We start from the raw sequence: 17,157 nt of genomic DNA, 5'->3' as shown, positions 1-17,157 counted from the left end.
GCTTTGGTAGAGCTTCGGTAAAGCTTCGTTTAAGTTTCTTATAGACCTTCTAAGTACATTCTTATAAAGGGTAAAACTTGTATAACGTTCTCCTTTTTCCATGCCCAACAACCTTACTAAAGTCTAAAAGAAGCTGAAATGTAGCTTTTGTAATACCTTAACCGAAGCTGAAATCTTAGTTGGGTTACGTAATTGACATGTTTAACTGCCATATTATTCACTAGTTTAAAAAATACATCTGGATGTAAAATTGTCAAATGTCAAAAATAAATGCAAATCCAAAACATTTAACCCAATTTTAATTATGAAAATAGTTAAAAAATAGTTCAAAATTAGGTTTTTTTTCTGTGTGATAGTGACTATCATGGATTTGGATTAATTTTTGACATTTCAATTACTTTACATCCAGATGTATTTTTTTAAACTAGTGAATAATATGAATAATATACTTGTAAATAATATGGCCGTAAGCGTTTGAGTTGTTTATTTTTGACAAATTTTTTTTCATATAGAAATATGGCACTCACACCTTTTAAAAATGAAAATCTTCTCTCATTTACGTTCGATCACTCCTGAAAAAAGGCAAAATTCGAAGTATATCTACTGTATACCCCTCAGTGGAGTAAATGAAACCCACATAAATTAAACCTGCTCTACAGTGCCCTTTTTCAAGATGATTCACCCAAGAAAATCACCAATGTAGAACCCTTATTAAATTATCGATAACATTCAAATTATCGACAGTAAAAATTGATTTTCTTAAAAACGTCAAAATGAAAAAAAATAATTAATAACAAAATTCAATCCATATCACATAACTCCTAGAAAAAGTTTTGGTTTTCTTTTTATAAATAAAAATTTTTATTAGTAAAATAATATGTAATAGCAAAATGATTCCCTACAAAAATATTATCTTTGCAATAGTCTTTTTATTTTGTATTGGTTATGGTACCTGTTCAAATGGTGATCGAACGCAATTCTTTCGAAATTGCCGACAAAACTGTGAACGAAACAATTGCACTGAAGGTATGATTGATTTTTGTTGAATTTTATTTATTTATGTTATTAATTTTGTTTTGTTTAGATGGAATTGGTATTCAAGAACAAGCAATTAAATTCTATCAACAAACTATTTTCGATGAAATGTTCCTTTGGATTTGTGTGGACGAATGTCAATATCATTGCATGTGGAAGACAGTTGATGCATTTTTAGATCGAGGATGGCAAGTTCCACAATTTTATGGAAAGGTTTGATGACATAAACGGAACTTATTTCAAATAATAAATAAACTTTATTTAGTGGCCATTTGTGAGATATTTGGGAATGCAGGAACCTGCTTCTGTTTTGTTCTCAATTATGAATCTAATTGCACATTTAAAAGGAATTAGAAGACTCCGAAGGGAAGTGCGAAAGGATAGTCCCTGCTATAAACTTTGGCACATTTTCACTTTGGTAAGACGATTGATTAAGGAAATGATGATGAGGAAATTATTCAATCTTTTACATTTAAATAGGTTTCTCTTAATGGATGGACATGGTCAACAATCTTTCATACAAGAGACTTTCCAATTACTGAACTTTTAGATTACACATTTGCTTATTCTATAGTTTTAGCAATGCTTTACTGCATGATTATTCGGTAAGTAGCAAAAAGAAGTATTGAAAAAGACTGCTTACTTGATTTTTTAAACTTAATTTAATTTTCAAAAATGAACGGTCGAATTTGAGACGAAAAAACAAAGCTGAATACGTATAAGTCTCATGAAAACATATATTCATAATCAGAGCAGATAACGTAATCAAGAAGTACCGAAGGTTTTGTTATTAACCATCCTTTCTCAGTCTATCGTAACCTAACGACAATTGTAGGGGAAATTAAAAAAGAAATCAAATTTAAATAAGAATCAAACCTCTCAGCAATGGCTCTAAGACTTTGAACAGCCAAATTCCCAGTTGTTCCTTCTATTCTATATTTTCTATTTGGAAAATTATGCTTCTAGTTTTTAAAATGTTTGTATACCTTTTGTATACCAGAATGATGTTTTTTTTACGATTCGTTGCTGTTTATGCCAAACAAATAATTTGGCTAAATAAGTGACGAATCCTTCAAAATTTTCGTTGCTTTTGAAACGTAATTAGAGGATTCGCCTATCGATACGGCTACACTTTCTGGTCCTGTAATAAAATATTCATAATGAAAAAGCAAAACAATTATTATAAAAAACAATTATATTCTGCCTTAGTAGACTAGTGCCAATCCGGTTTTCAGAGGGCAAAAGTTGAACAAATTATTAGCAGCATATGGGTGGTGGGAAAATTTAGGATAAATGGTATATGAAAGGGGAAAAATAAATTGCCCACAAAAAAATTAAGGGAGAGGGGGTGGGTGGGCGAAAAAGTGGTGTGGGTGTCAAAAATCATGGTTTTTTTACGATTTCTGTCAAAACTAGACGTCCTGTCGAAAAAAAAAAACAAATGCAAAAGTTGTAGGTAGTCTAAATGTCTACAACTTTTACTCAAACAATTTTTTTCTATAACCTCATAAATATTGGAAAAAATGCAAAAATACGATTTTTTGATTTTTTATTTTTATCTTTTACAAAAATGGTTGGATTTTAACAAAACTTGGTTAAAAACTACTTTGTTATGTTTTCTATCTATTAGAAATGTTTTTTGAGCAAAAAGTGAATATTTGGATTTTTGACGAATTTAATTTGAAAAAATAGCCTATTTTTCAATCAAAAACCAAATGCAAATTTTTGATTTTTAAAAAGTTTGGAATGAAATTATTAAAATTAAAACCTATTATTTAAGATTGTGTGGAAAAACTATAAACTTTTGTTTAGAAAATATTGAGAAAAATTTAAAAAAAAAACAAAAAAACGATTTTTAAGATCGATTTTTCCGTAAATGACAGTAATATTGGCGAGAAATAATTTTCCATAGTATCTAAACTATACTTTTCTAACGTCTTTTAACTTTCTAAATTCTAAATCTAGCATTAGAATAGCTCTAACGTGAAAAGTTTTTGAGATATTGAATTTTGGACGTCCAAAACACTATTTTTGTGATGTTTTGCATGGTAATATCTCAAAAACGTGATGTGATAGAATTTTTTTGACTTCGGGTTCGAGCTCAGCGCACAAAAAACCATTAGAAAAATATACTTTGATTTCTATAAAAAAAACTTTTTGACTAGTGAAATCGAACAGGGAAGAAAAAATCGATTGCCTTGTTCGAATTCACTAGTTAGTGGAGTAACTAAAGCTCAAAAATTGGCAATATTGGGGAACCCGGCCGAACAGCTTAGATTTTGATGATCTTTTTTTTCAAATGTCGGTAATTAAAAATACTTTAAAGTCTATAGATTAAAAATTGCCGGTGTTGCCGTTTTGATTTTTTAAATTTAATTGAAGATTTTTGTGAACAAAAACAAATTTTTTTCAAAATTTTTTCTTAAAATTCAAGAAAAAAAAATATATGGGAGTGAGGGACAATCTTCCATAGTTCAAGCGATAGATGCAATTTTCTTATTAATTGACTTCAAACACAAAAAAAAAATATTTGAACACAACGGCAACACCTACAATATTCAAATATACATTTTTTAAAAGCTAGAATCTTAGTCATATATGTAAAATTAAAATTAAGTTAATTGAATGAACGGCTTTTGAAAGAATGGTAATTGAACTCAGGTTTTTGAAAAAAAAAAAATTATTGAAAAAATTTTAACATGTCGTTTTTTAAACTTGGTCGTAATATAAAATGCATTTATTTTCAAATTTTTTTTGGCCGCATTTATTATGATTTCAAATTATAAAAGGAATTGTCAAAATGTATTACGGTTTATGAAAAAAATTAAAAAGTATTTCATTTTTGAAGAACTTTTTTTAATAAAAGTTTTGAAAAAAATGTAACTTATTTTTTTTTTTAAAGTTCAACATCTAAACATAAAATTATTTTTTATTCATTTAATAACCCTTACTGTTGAAAGTTAAATAGCAAAAATTTAAAGTTCCTATTTACCACAGTCTTTAAGAAAATTAATTATTTCAATGCAAAAATTCAGTTTTAATAAAAAAAAACCATTGAAATTGAAGTGATTTTTCATTTTTTTTTTCAAAAGTGTGATATATTTTACCTTTTTTGCTTCGAAATTCAACTGATAATATTTATGGCCAAAAATTTTTTTTTTAAATAAATTCATATTTTATTAGAAAAAGTTTGGAAAAAAGTCATTTTAAATTTTTCTAATAACATTTTTTTTTTAATTCTGAGTTTGAGGACCATTTTTTCAAAAAGTCTTGATTAAATTTAGTGGATTTAAATTTAAGAGATAAGAATGAGCTTCTGGCTTTTTAAAAATGTATTTTAAAATTTTGTAGGTGTTGCCGTTGTTTTCAAAATATTTTTTTTGTGTTTGAGGTCAGAATGTTAGAAAATTGCATTTATCGCTTAAACGATGGAAGATTGTCCCTTACTGCATTTTATATATTTTCCTTAAATTACCTAGAGAATCTTTTGCTATCATTTGTTTTATGAAATTTAAGCAAAAAAAAATGGTTTTGTTAAAAAAAAATTAATTTTAATTTTAAAAAACAATACGGCAACACCGGCAATTTTTAATCTATAGACTTTAAAGTATTTTTAATTACCTACGTTTGAAAAAAAAAATCGTCAAAATCAGAGCTGTTCGGCCAGGTTCCCTAATAATTTGCTTTAGTTACTCTACTAAGGTCCAATTTATTCACACTCCATTAAATTTAAAGCCGCCATTAAAAAAGGGAAATTTTAAAATTTGTATGCGATTTGACAGTTTTATAATTTTTAATGGAGCCTTTAAAAATAATGGAGAGTGAATAAATAAGGCCTAAGTAATTCTTTTTGAAATTTGATTAATTTCAATATTTTTTCTAAACTTTTTTTTTTTAAACTCCGATTTGAATGATGTTTAAGGTTTGAACATACCGGAAGATATGCGGTAGCTGCTCGGGTAGCGGAACGGGAACTTGTATGAAAAAAATCCACACCAGAATATTGATGTTCCAGTTTGGAATTTGTTTCATACAATACAATCAAAAGAACTGTATTTTTTAATAATATTCACAACATAAATATTGGTATCTTCGTTTATTTTTGTAGTGTTATAACAAAAACTGCTTTCACTTGAAGAAGACATTTTTACAATGAAATATTTTTTGAGACTGAGATAGTGAGATAAGGCAAACCTCTTGCATACCAAATTGAGCTTTGTCTTATTGCAAATGCTCTATCTCGCATCTTATCTGGTGCTCAATCTCATGAGACTGAGACAAAGCTTTCTGCATACCACCCAATGTCTCCCTTTGTTTAAGCTCTATTTTTATAAGGAATGCTTAGCAGAAATAGCTAGTTGCATTCCTCTTCTGAAATAATTCAACCGTAATACTCGCGCTTCTAGGAATGTTCATAACCTCATCAGTTTACTCTTGAGCCGAACTTCGAGCGTACAGAGATTCTTTGTTACCCGCCTCTGTTTTTCCCTGCCATTTTTACGTTCAGAACTTCAAAACCAATGTGCATCGGTTTTAAATCACTCTCTATTTTCCTGAAGCTTGCACTGTGCTTATCATATTAAGACTTAAGAGTACCCAATTCTATTAAATTAAGCTACAATTTGGCGGAGCTAAATTGTAGCATAATAAATAACTTATTTAATATGCCCTGAAAATGGTAGCGATCCCGAAACGTTGGGAACAAATCGATGTAACTTGTTTCTTTGCTTTCACCAGTGACCATTAAAGCCAAAGAAAGATCTAAATCCCATCCAACAAATATGTATGCAATATCGGGTTTGGTCAAACCATATATTATATGGATTTCTAAATTCTAACACAAGAATCTCAAGACAGTTTTTCAAATTTATGTAAGAAAGATAAACTCACTAAAATTCATCTTTCATCAATAGCGCATGTAGTTCTGTTGTTTCCATAACCTTGAACTGAAAACATCAATCTAGAAAATTCGATTGACAAAACTAAACTTCAGGTATAAGCCCTTGGACCATTACAAAGAGATTAGGGTCTTCTTAAATGAAAACTTATTCAATTTAATTATCACGCACAAAAAGTAGTAATAATTTTTAAGAGTTGACTATTGACTTTGACCCAACTGGAACTGTTCAATGCGATAGTTTATATTTGATAGTAAAGAAATACCAATTTTTCTACATAATTTATTGCTTATTGATTCAAATATGGACTATTGAGTTAGCCGATTCCACTAGTGGTTTCCTACTATTGCAGTCTTTATTAGAAATCTCGGATAATAAAATTCCTTCACTAGATCAAATTTATCCTCCTGAAATCTAGAGTTTGTAAGAAATAATGTAAAGAAATATCATTGGTAATACCGTGTGTCCGAGGAATTTATAACTGATATAAATCTATTAGATTGTTTTCATAGGTTCTCACAAGTCGAAAAAAAAAAATAAGTTCAAAGTCTGATACCCGTGTCGTTGGCGCACTGCAGGACTCAATTTTTTAAGAAACCAGCAAACAATGATTTTTTTTTAATCATTTTCCTGTTACTACCGGATTTCACTCTTAGAATAGCATCCTTCTACTTTTTTTGGCACTCGTTTCTCAAATTGCCCTTATTTTTACTTTGAAAATCCGGATGTTTTTCTGTTCTCTTAAGAATGAATACAACTTTTTAAGGAGGTTAAAAGTCCTTGTTTTGAGAATGCTCTGCCTATTCGCATGCGTACATAGACTACTTTGGAATCATTTGTGATTGCTGGATGCATAAGCGCACTATATTCAACAATTTCTTTTAATTTATTTTGTATAGCAATTTATCTCTGAAACATTCCTTTATTTAATATTTCTTTCAGAATGATCCATAATCGCTCGATAATAATCCGTGGAATTGTAACAGCACTCTTTTTGTCCTTCTATTTAAACTATTTTGCCTATCTTAGTGTTGGAAAATTTAGTTATTCCTTTAATATGGCTACAAATATAACAACAGGTAAGATCCAATTTTATAACAAAAACAAAAATATCTTTCTAACTTGTTTATCTTAGGTGCTCTGTGTGCATTAGGATGGTTAATATGGTGCTATTTTGTTCGTAAAAGACGACCATACTATCGAAAAATGGTTCGATTCCTTGTTCTGTTTGGTATATCAATGAGTTTGGAACTACTTGATTTTCCGCCAATCTTATGGGCTTTTGATGCACATTCCCTGTGGCATTTAGCTACTGTTCCACTAAGTGGATTGTTTTATAGGTAATTTTCATTTAATTAAAGACTTAAAGTTTGGAAATAAATTTAAAATAAATTTTTCAGTTTTATCATCGAGGACTGCCAGAATCTGCGCAAGGAAAAAATTCTAGAACAAGGAAAATACAACAAGCAAATATAAAAACGAAATACCAAAAAAATTTACAGTTCATTCCGACGCTAGTCGCGCATATACCACGCTCTTAGATTTAAGATATAAATTTTAATTTTTAATTTAAAGCCTATTTTTCTTAGAACATATTTTATTTATGTTTTCGCAAAGTTTTTATTTATTTTAATTAAAATAAAAAAAAATGTTTATTTACAAAAATCAACTTTTTTTCTTACATTTGTCCACATTGACTTATAGTTACGGGAAGTTTAGGTTTATTATTGGGTCCGGTTGGTACATTCTCAATCTTTCTCATTATCAACAGTCCGTCGAGAACACGTCCGAATACCACGTGTTTGCCATCCAAGAAATTACACTTGGCACAGGTAATGAAGAATTGGCAGCCGTTGGTGTCTTTGCCGCTGTTGGCCAGCGACAAAAGACCAGGCGAATCGTGTTTAAGAATGAAATTTTCATCGGCAAAGGTGCCATTGTAAATGCTCATTACTCCAGTTCCATCTCCCTAAAAGAATTCAATTATCAAAATCAATTAAGTAAAAGTTGTCTTTATCAATGTTACTTACATGAACAAAATCTCCACCTTGAATCATGAAATCTTTGATAACTCTGTGGAAACTGGCACCTTTGTAACCCATTGGCACTCCATCGGGTCGGTATTCTCCAGTGCATAATTGACGAAAGTTTTCTGCTGTTTTTGGCACAGTATCGGCAAATAATTCGAAAATCATTCGTCCAATTTCCTAAAAGAGATACAAGTTATTTTGTGGAAAATGGAAGATTGTGAGAATTAAATTCTTACTGTTGTTCCAACGGATATATCGAAAAAGACCACTGGATTATTGGGACTGCGAAGTTGCATTTGTATTTGATTCCAAGTCGGCATTATTAATAATTTTAGTTAAACGTTTTAATATAAAAAATAAATAAAATTTCGCGGGACTACAGCCGGAAAAATGTAATTTTTGTTTACGTTTATTTGACGTTTATGAGTTTTTATATCGATTAATTTCCGATAATAAATGTTGTTATCGATAATAATGATAGTTTTGTTCGATTTTACTTTTCTGAAGGCCCATTTAAGAATGGGTGCGTTCACGTACGCACAGATACCCTATCCGGATACCCTTGGATCGGTACGTGAACGCACCCAATGTCATTGCAGGTGAACAAATTACACCATCCTAGTTGTGATTTTACTTCGATTAATGAACGCGTAAAGGCTTGGCCACACTGGAGGGTATGCGGTAGCGGTGAGGGTACTTGTATGAAAAAAATTCCAAACTGACACATCAACGTTCAGGTGTGGAATTTTGTTAGTACAAATATCGTTACCGCTATAATGCATACCCTCCGGTGTGGCCAAGCCTTAAAGGCTTGGCCACACCGGAGGGTACGCGGTAGAGGTACAGGTAACGGTACGGGTATTTGTATGGAAAAAATTCCAAACTGACACATCAACGTTCGGGTGTGGAATTTTTTTAATACAAATATCGTTGCCGCTACCCGTACCGCTACCGCGTACCCTCCGGTGTGGCCAAGCCTTAAGGCTTGGCCACACCGGAGGGTATGCGGTAGCGGTACGGGTAGAGGTAACGGTACTTGTATGAAAAAAATTCCAAACTGACATATCAACGTTCAGATGTTGAATTTTTTTCATACAAATATCGTTACCTCTACCCGTACCGCTACCGCATACCCTCCAGTGTGGCCAAGCCTTTAAAGGCTTGGCCACACCGAAGGGTACATACGGTAGCGGTACGGGTAATTGTATGAAAAAAATTCCACATCTGAACGTTGATGTGTCAGTTTTGAATTTTTTTCATACAAGTACCCGTACCGCTACCGCATGTACCCTTCGGTGTGGCCAAGCCTTAAGGCTTGGCCACACCGGAGGGTATGCGGTAGCGGTACGGGTAGAGGTAACGATATTTGTATGAAAAAAATTCAACATCTGAACGTTGATATGTCAGTTTGGAATTTTTTTCATACAAATATCGTTACCGCTACCGCATACCCTCCGGTGTGGCCAAGCCTTTAAATGGCGAAGTAATTAGCCTTTGCAGGTATAAATTTAATCCTAGTACGCAGACCATGCTAAATTTGTGCTAACATTTTTTTCTCAATTTTTCTTCAGTAATTTTTCCACTACAAATAAAATATATATACCCAACAAACAATATCCCTTCTATAAAGCTTTACTGGAGCTACATTACCACCTCCTGTAAAGCTTTATAGAAGCAAATTTGTTAGTCGGGTATTATGTAGTTGGAAAGGAATGTGTGATTTTATACCCGGTCAAATTTTTGAGATAATTTTGTATGGGAACTAAAATTAAGCTCGACCTGTGTACTAGGCTTTTATGGTTAATATTTCCCATTTATTTTTTTAATTTCTTAACTTTCGACGGAAGTATTAAAAAACAAAGGGGCACTGCCAAATTAGAGACAAGGAAAAAGAACCACCATTTATAGGAGTATTCAATTTTGTATGGATTTGGCAATTAGTTTCCATTTTACCAGGTTTAAGCCATAACTACAATGACCTAAAAAGTGAAAAAGTGGGAAATTTACAAAAGTAAAATTTTTTTATTTCTTTCTAGCGCTAGGTATTTGTTTTGGGAAAACGCGTAATTGTATGAAAAAAATTCCACATCTGAACGTTGATGTGTCAGTTTGGAAAATATTTCATACAAGTACCCGTACCACACCGCATGTACCCTTCGGTGTGGCCAAGCCTTTAATTTTGTGGACAGAAAAACTGTCACAAATGATTTTGAAAATTTTCACTTTTTGACTTTTTGCAAAAAGTGGCCGTTGTTGTTATGCCTTTAAGCCTGGTACGCTGCTCGCACTAAATTTTAGCTCCCATACAAATTATCGATAAATTTTATCTGAGCTAAAATGGATCCCATACAAATTATCGATAACTTGTATGGGAATTTTATCTCGGCTAAAATTTAGCGCGAGCAGCGTACCAGGCTTTAACCTAGAGTTTACAGCGTTGCATGAATACCCTCATACATATAAAAGCATTTTATTCACGGGATGAAAATAAAAAAAAGAGAGAATTGTGTAATAGTAATCAAACAAATCTAAAGTCTTAAAAAATTCTGAAATAAACTTTTAAATTTATTTCATTGAACGCGACAAATGACATTTTTGCGGTACATGTGTTTTGTATTTGTTTACATTTCAGTTTGTTGTGAAAAATAAATAAAAGTGTTTCTTTTTACTTAAAATTGTAAGTAAATTTACAGGGTAAGTAATTAAACTATGACTCAAAATAACTACTTATATACAAAGTTCTTAAATATTCTTCTGCAACTGAATTAAGAGGGACCAGAAGGAGGTAGTAGTGTGCTTAGACAAACGATTGCACGTTATCCAAAACGGTTTTAAGGTTGACTTCTGATGGTTCTTCTGTGTTTAGACTCTCTAATGCCGTCTTTTAAATATCTTTCTAATTAGTAGTTAGGAGTTCTCATATACCTTAAAATCAGAACCCCACAATGTGAAGTGAAACGAAACATTGGCAACAATGTTATTCAAAAAACCATTGAAAGATACAACCTCTTAGAAACCTTTGGTAACACCAGGAAACAATGGCCGAATTACGACACGAGAAGATCCAATAGGATCCTACTTCTTAGTAAACCTTCCTTAAAATCCCTTATATGCGTTTTAACTAGACATAACCTACTTGGCTGCCACAAAAAGAAGTTGGGACTTAGTACCGTTGACCTATGTAGAGGCTGCAGAAACGAAGTCGAGCAGGAAAACACTGCTCACTTCCTCTGTCACAATCCAGCACTCTGCCGCCTAGGAAAAATTTGTTTTAATTACTTCTTTAATTAAATAAAAGAACTATCTATACTGCCAGGCAACAGCCTACTGATCTTTTGCAAGTCTTTCAAGTGACTCGACCTTTGTATATAGAATTTATTGGTACTATCATGAAATACCTACTTTGAAATTTGACAGATTTTTTAGTTAGTTTGTAGCTTACAATTTTGGGGTCGCTTTTTGTTCGTCCTCGCCATGAGAGTAATCTAGATTATATGTATATACATTAAAAAGAGCTTGACCAACCATAGAGTATTCATAGGTTTTCACTTTTTCAGGAAGTTGCAATACTTTCAGGTCGTGCCCCACTGAGGCTCTAAACGTTCTCTTGCACCTTTTACCCATAAACCTTCATATCAAACTCCAGGTCTCTTGTAGCGTATTAAGGCTAAAAGAAACCGGCTGTTGGAAGGCAAAACCTTTTGGTCATAGTGACACAACAAATTTAGTACCATCAGATATGTTTCTCACCCCTACCGACTATCGCACTCCTACCTTGAACACTGTAAAGAATTCCCGTCGAGAACAGACTGGGAAGATGGCATTGTGACGAGAGACTTCGACACTTGCATCTTCACTGATGGCTCAAAAATGGACTGTGGGGTCGGTGCGGGTGCCTATCATGAATCCCTTAATATCTCAAAATCCTTTCGACTTCCAAATTTTGCAAGCGTTTTTCAAGCAGAACTACTCGCAATTAAGCAAGCTCGCAAAGTACTAAGAATAAATTTAAATCAAACCCAGAATGTAGCTATACTAACAGATAGTCAGGCAGCTATAAAAGCAATCTCTTAAGTCATGACATCATCCAAACTGGTTCAGCAGTGCAGAGAGCAACTCTCAATACTGAGCGAAAGCCTCACAATCACTTTTGTCTGGATCCCAGGACATAGTGGTTTTGAGGGCAACGAAAAGGCAGATGAACTGGCCAGGCAAGGATCAGCCTTTCATGAGTCGCTAGCGGAAGCAGTTAACATTCCAATAGGAGTCATGAAGGGCAATATCTTCTCAAACTATTTAAAAAAAGCTAATAATAGGTGGCATAGTTTAGATAGCTGCGCCATATCTAGGAAAATATGGCCCACTTATAATAAATCCAAAACCAATGATTTAATCTCCAGACCCAGAAAAGATATTAGCAGAATCGTTGCGGTGTGCACAGGACATTGGCCGATAGGGGAACATGCAGCAAAGTTAGGTATACCACACAATACTTGCTGTCGCAGCTGTTTGGACCAGCAAGAAAAAGAAACGGTCTTCCATTTTCTATGCCAATGTCCGGCCCTCGCTTGAAATAGAGCAATTTCTCTGGGGAGTGAATTCTTTAATGACATAGATAACATCAGAATCAAAGATCAAAGACTTGATCTCGTTCCTCAACGCAACAAAGTGGATTTAGGACTTCCTAAACACTTGTCTTTCCTCTTAAAATCAATCTAAATTATATCTTCAAAAAAATCCATTTATCACTCATAGGTTCCATGAGTTTTGGTATCAAAACGGCGCATTCTGCGCTAATTGGGTCATCAAGCTCGTTTGCTTTGACCGCCATCTCACCTACCTACCCTGCAATACTTCAGGGTACCAACAAGGATCTACATTGATCTTAGTGTGACGGTAACTAAATCAATTGTCAGCCAATATAACCTAACCTAACCTTGGAGTCCTGGGGCTCTGTTCTGTAATCACTGGCGATATACGTTTTATAAAATCCATTTTCTTCGATAAATAAAGCAAAACTTTGCTTTGTTTTGGAGACTTTTCTGTTTAATTTTTTTTTTTTTTTAATTCATAACTCCAAGAATAGAGCCGATTTGGTTAGCTAAAAAAGCTTATATCTCTGAGTTATTCAGGCTTAGGGGAAATGACAAAGCATCAGTCCTTATATTCAGAATGTGAATTTGTGTTGATTTAGTCTACTCACATTAATTGGGAACAGGTGCGGATCTAGAAATTTGGTTTGGGGGGGGTCACAGAATTAAAAAAACTTACTTCCAAAATAATCAAAAAAAATGGTCAAGTGCTCAAAATATATGCAAAATTTAAGCTAACATACAAAATTCTATCCAAATTCTTAGATTAAATGTATTCTCGAGAGGATTTTGTTTTGGAGCTTAAATTAAACTAAATTTTTTACAATACATTATTTAGAAAACAAATTTTCAGCTGTCTAACATTTACCCTGCTCTGGGAGCCGGTTAAACTTTTATCTCCAGAGTATAAATTGTTTGCAGAAGGATTAATGTATTTTTTTTAATTTATAATCAAAAACTGAAAATAAAGAAAGAAAATTGGGAAAGTAATGTCGACTTTTCACGAGTCGATTTTAGCCGCACGATAGCTTACAATAAAATCAGGATTTTGTTTTGTTAGTGTTAATAGGAGAACAGATCGTGAAGGGCTTAGCAGTATTTATAGTCAGTTTGTTAGAAAGAATTTCTAAGTTGAATTTTAAAGTCAACTTAAATTCTTAAAGTTAAATTCGATAAGAAATTTTTTTTGAATTTCTTAACAAATAAAAATATTTTTATATTTTGAAATTTCAATGATTATAAACGTCTTTTTCAAGACATTTTTTATTGAATTTTAAAATATTTAAACAACAGCGAAAACAAACTATAAGAAATCAAGCTAAAACTATAACGGCCAATTTCTTCACATGAGTACTAAGCGAGCTTAGTACCAGGTCTAGCTAGACCAGGTCCTAGCACTGGTACTCGGTCCTAACGAAAAGTTAGTACCTGAGCATTTCTTCACATTTATAGGACCTGATCTAAATTCACAATGCGGTCCTAAGAAATAATTCGTATAAAACTGGTCTAACTGTCATATTGACAATATTTTGATGTTTGAAATATTTTATTTTGGTATTTCAGCAAATTAAACAAAGCAAAATAGATAAAAAAAAACGTTCAAATAATTAAATCACCATTTAGAAAATATAAAAAATTATAATGGAGCTTCAGAAGACCCAACAAGAAAAGATTTTTAAAGATATATCAAGAAGTGTCACAATCAAAAATGAAATGTCATGATTCTACCGGAAGAAGAATCATAATTATTAAAAAATAAAAGAGATAGTTTGCGTAATATGTTTGTTCCTCATATTTCAATAAAAATAACAGTTCTTAAAAGCGCAGTCCCTTTTTTTGTGTGATTATGTCTCATAGAAGTCATCAGTGCGAGTCGCTTTATTTACCATGATTTGTAGATATTAGCGACTAAATTTTAATTTTTTAAAGTATACCCTTTTCGCGCGGGATATTGAATTAATTGGCGGGGCAAAATATACTGACGGGACAGATAAATGCGACGTACCGATTGACAACATTTTTCACCATCAAAAATTAAATTCATTTTCTTAAAAAAAAAAAAATACAAAAATTTAATGCACAAATTTGATAAAAAAATGCCAAAATAAGAATAAATATCAATAAAATAAAAAAATATCTACATATTTTAAAAGACATCAAATCTCAAAACATAAATATATTTTTAAATAAATGCAAGAAATCCAACCAAATCAAGTATTATCCTTGCTAGACTGTCGATTTTTAGGTTCTAACTTTTAGGACGTCCTAAGCAAAAATCGGTACCAATTTGACAGTACTAGGGCTTAGAGCTTGTGTGAAGAAATCATTTGGTACCGATTTGAGTACTAACGATTGGTATAATAACCAGGTCCTAGCTGATTTTGAGGAGCTAGCTAGTACCGAGTCCTAACTAGTACTGGGTCCTAAATTGACAGTTCTAGGGCTTAGTACTTGAGTGAAGAAATGAGTTGATACCGATTTGAGTACTAACTTTAGGACTAGGACCGGTACTAGCGCTAGGACTCTGTGAAGAAATCGGCCGTAAGAAAGCCATTAGGATAAAGATAAGTATAAAATTTAAATATATAAGCAATTTTTTAGAACATTGTTTCTTAGAGCCCTGGGGAAGGTTGTAAGCACAATCGAAACGTCGACAGAAAAGAAAAAGTAAAATCAAAATACGACGTGTAGCCAACGAAGAAGATAACATTCAAATTTATTTTTCTATATTTAATTTTTAATTAATACAATCAAAGCTTTTTTTTTTAATTTGTTGAAATTGTTGAGGTTGTCAAATTTAGAAGTTAATAACCATTCTACACTGTGTGAATCTTGAACCTAGTTAAAATAAACAGAAACCACTTTGATTTAACTGTTTTTCGGAATGATTTTTCGTTGAAGGCCATCATTTTCAATTGTATTTTTTTTTTTTTTTTCAAAATTGAATCAACGTTGACCATACTACATTTTACATTGCGATTGCAGTTGAACGTTTTTATCAAAATCGCAGGGACCGGTTTGGAGAAAATTACCTATATTTTTACAAAATTCTTACGTGGAAGGTACCTTAATTTATGGTTCAACTGTACTTAAAGTAGGAAAATAATTCAGAAATGTTTCTCTTCACTTAAAAAAAAACTTTGAAGTTTCGATTATATCGATGTTTCCAAGAGCGATGTTTTCAGCATCATCATTTTTTTGCGGAAACATCAAACCATAAATAAAAAAAATGTACAAATTAAAAAATACATACATAGGTATGTTTAGGATGAAATAAATTTCCTCCACACAGGTTTGTTACAAAAGCGTATATCTTCTTAAAAAAAAATATCAAATTAAGTTATTGCGATTATGTAGTTATGATAGAGCGTTCGTGGATCGAGATACATGTAATCATGTACCTAATAGTTAGTATATAAATTATATGGTTTTTCAGGTTTTAAAAGTTTTCATTAAAAAAATGTGTAAGAAAACAAAAATTTTTTTTCATGGCCTCATTATATTTACAACTAAAAACGACTTCTTGCTAATATGCCCATTAATCATTTCCTAAAGCATAGTCATAACAATAAAGAAACCCTTCTTATGGTTTAAAAGCTCGTTTCCACCTTTTTGCCTTATCATTTTCTGTTTTTCATCTGAGGTTTTGTGGGGGGTCAAGGATGATGATAAAAAGGTAATCTTATGGAGTAAAAACGAGATTAAATAAATAAAATAGACGACTCGCGACCCGCACGTATTTGCTCATTAGCTATGTTTGTTATCATTTTGTAGCAAACTGTTTCACAACTGTCCAATTTGTTAAAATTAAATATAGGAAGTTAAATATAGGAAGAATCTCTCAGAAATTTAACAAACGCGCTGTATCCATTTTTAACATTTTGCTGACTCGTTTGATTTGAACATTAAAAAATGTTTTCTTTTAAGAACAAAAAAAAAAAAACAGATTAATTTTCTTCATTTAATGAAGCATAGTCAAGTAAGGATTTAATCTCGAAATTAATGCTTATTGATTAAAATAATTTTTTTAAATATCTATATTTCGACATTCTTTAACTAACCTGAATCCAAAATCAAAACATACGAACAACATTGGTATGGTTATGCCCGTTTTTACCATACATATAATCAGTATCCCAGTTAAATTATCGTCGAAAATCTATTCTATGCGGTAGTACATTGAATAAATTTACTTTATTAGAATGCAAAATATATATATTTAAACATGTTTTTTTTTTTCATTCTAAATGCTGTTCATGAAAGCTTGTGCCATACGACGATATAATTTCAATGGCTTTCGATAGAACTGCTGATTGTTATCAATCCTCGATATGAAGCTGAACCGGTAACCGCCAACCTATTTATTTTAATAAAAAGCTGATTCAATTGCATCTAAGACTAAGATTCAACATTATTGTGTTCAATTTGTTGATTTCTGTGACCTTTAAGACATTAATTGTGTCTAGCATTTTTATAACATCAACAAATCAATTGAATATCTTGCATGAAGTTTGAATTTTCTATTAAGAGTCAATTGGCACAACAACTCACCCGAATAAAAAACTTATGAACTGTTTTTCCAGGAACACACGCAAAAATGAA

General features: G+C 31.9%; 2 protein-coding genes across 2 annotated transcripts; one reads left to right on the top strand and one right to left on the bottom strand.

Annotated features, from left to right (window-relative positions):
• The first annotated feature begins 782 nt into the window (after positions 1 to 782).
• Positions 783 to 7,468, top strand: LOC129921402 (post-GPI attachment to proteins factor 3). Its single transcript, XM_056003210.1, has 7 exons — positions 783 to 1,026; positions 1,085 to 1,248; positions 1,301 to 1,453; positions 1,516 to 1,640; positions 6,876 to 7,012; positions 7,069 to 7,273; positions 7,334 to 7,468. Exons 1-7 carry the CDS (start codon positions 891 to 893, stop codon positions 7,407 to 7,409), a joined length of 996 nt encoding a protein of 331 aa, XP_055859185.1. The 5' UTR covers positions 783 to 890; the 3' UTR covers positions 7,410 to 7,468.
• A 55-nt stretch (positions 7,469 to 7,523) lies between these two features.
• LOC129921480 (peptidyl-prolyl cis-trans isomerase H) lies at positions 7,524 to 8,376 on the bottom strand. The gene is made up of 3 exons (XM_056003320.1): positions 8,200 to 8,376; positions 7,964 to 8,140; positions 7,524 to 7,902 (listed from the first exon to the last, which is right to left on the bottom strand). Exons 1-3 carry the CDS (start codon positions 8,281 to 8,283, stop codon positions 7,612 to 7,614), a joined length of 552 nt encoding a protein of 183 aa, XP_055859295.1. The 5' UTR covers positions 8,284 to 8,376; the 3' UTR covers positions 7,524 to 7,611.
• Between the last annotated feature and the right edge of the window lie 8,781 nt (positions 8,377 to 17,157).

The sequence above is a fragment of the Episyrphus balteatus genome, chromosome 1, assembly GCF_945859705.1.
Source record: "Episyrphus balteatus chromosome 1, idEpiBalt1.1, whole genome shotgun sequence".
Lineage (NCBI taxonomy): Eukaryota > Metazoa > Arthropoda > Insecta > Diptera > Syrphidae > Episyrphus > Episyrphus balteatus.
This window is presented reverse-complemented; position numbering and strand designations above follow the sequence as displayed.

What these genes read in the sequence shown, in the direction of transcription:
- LOC129921402 (XM_056003210.1), top strand. Translation starts at nt 891, where the DNA reads ATGATTCCCTACAAAAATATTATCTTTGCAATAGTCTTTTTATTTTGT. An exon ending in GGCTACAAATATAACAACAG is followed by an intron (nt 7,013 to 7,068) that starts GTAAGATCCAAT and finishes TGTTTATCTTAG; the next exon opens with GTGCTCTGTGTGCATTAGGA. An exon ending in CTAAGTGGATTGTTTTATAG is followed by an intron (nt 7,274 to 7,333) that starts GTAATTTTCATT and finishes TAAATTTTTCAG; the next exon opens with TTTTATCATCGAGGACTGCC.
- LOC129921480 (XM_056003320.1), bottom strand. Translation starts at nt 8,283, where the DNA reads ATGCCGACTTGGAATCAAATACAAATGCAACTTCGCAGTCCCAATAAT. An exon ending in ATATATCCGTTGGAACAACA is followed by an intron (nt 8,141 to 8,199) that starts GTAAGAATTTAA and finishes TATCTCTTTTAG; the next exon opens with GAAATTGGACGAATGATTTT. An exon ending in AAGGTGGAGATTTTGTTCAT is followed by an intron (nt 7,903 to 7,963) that starts GTAAGTAACATT and finishes GAATTCTTTTAG; the next exon opens with GGAGATGGAACTGGAGTAAT.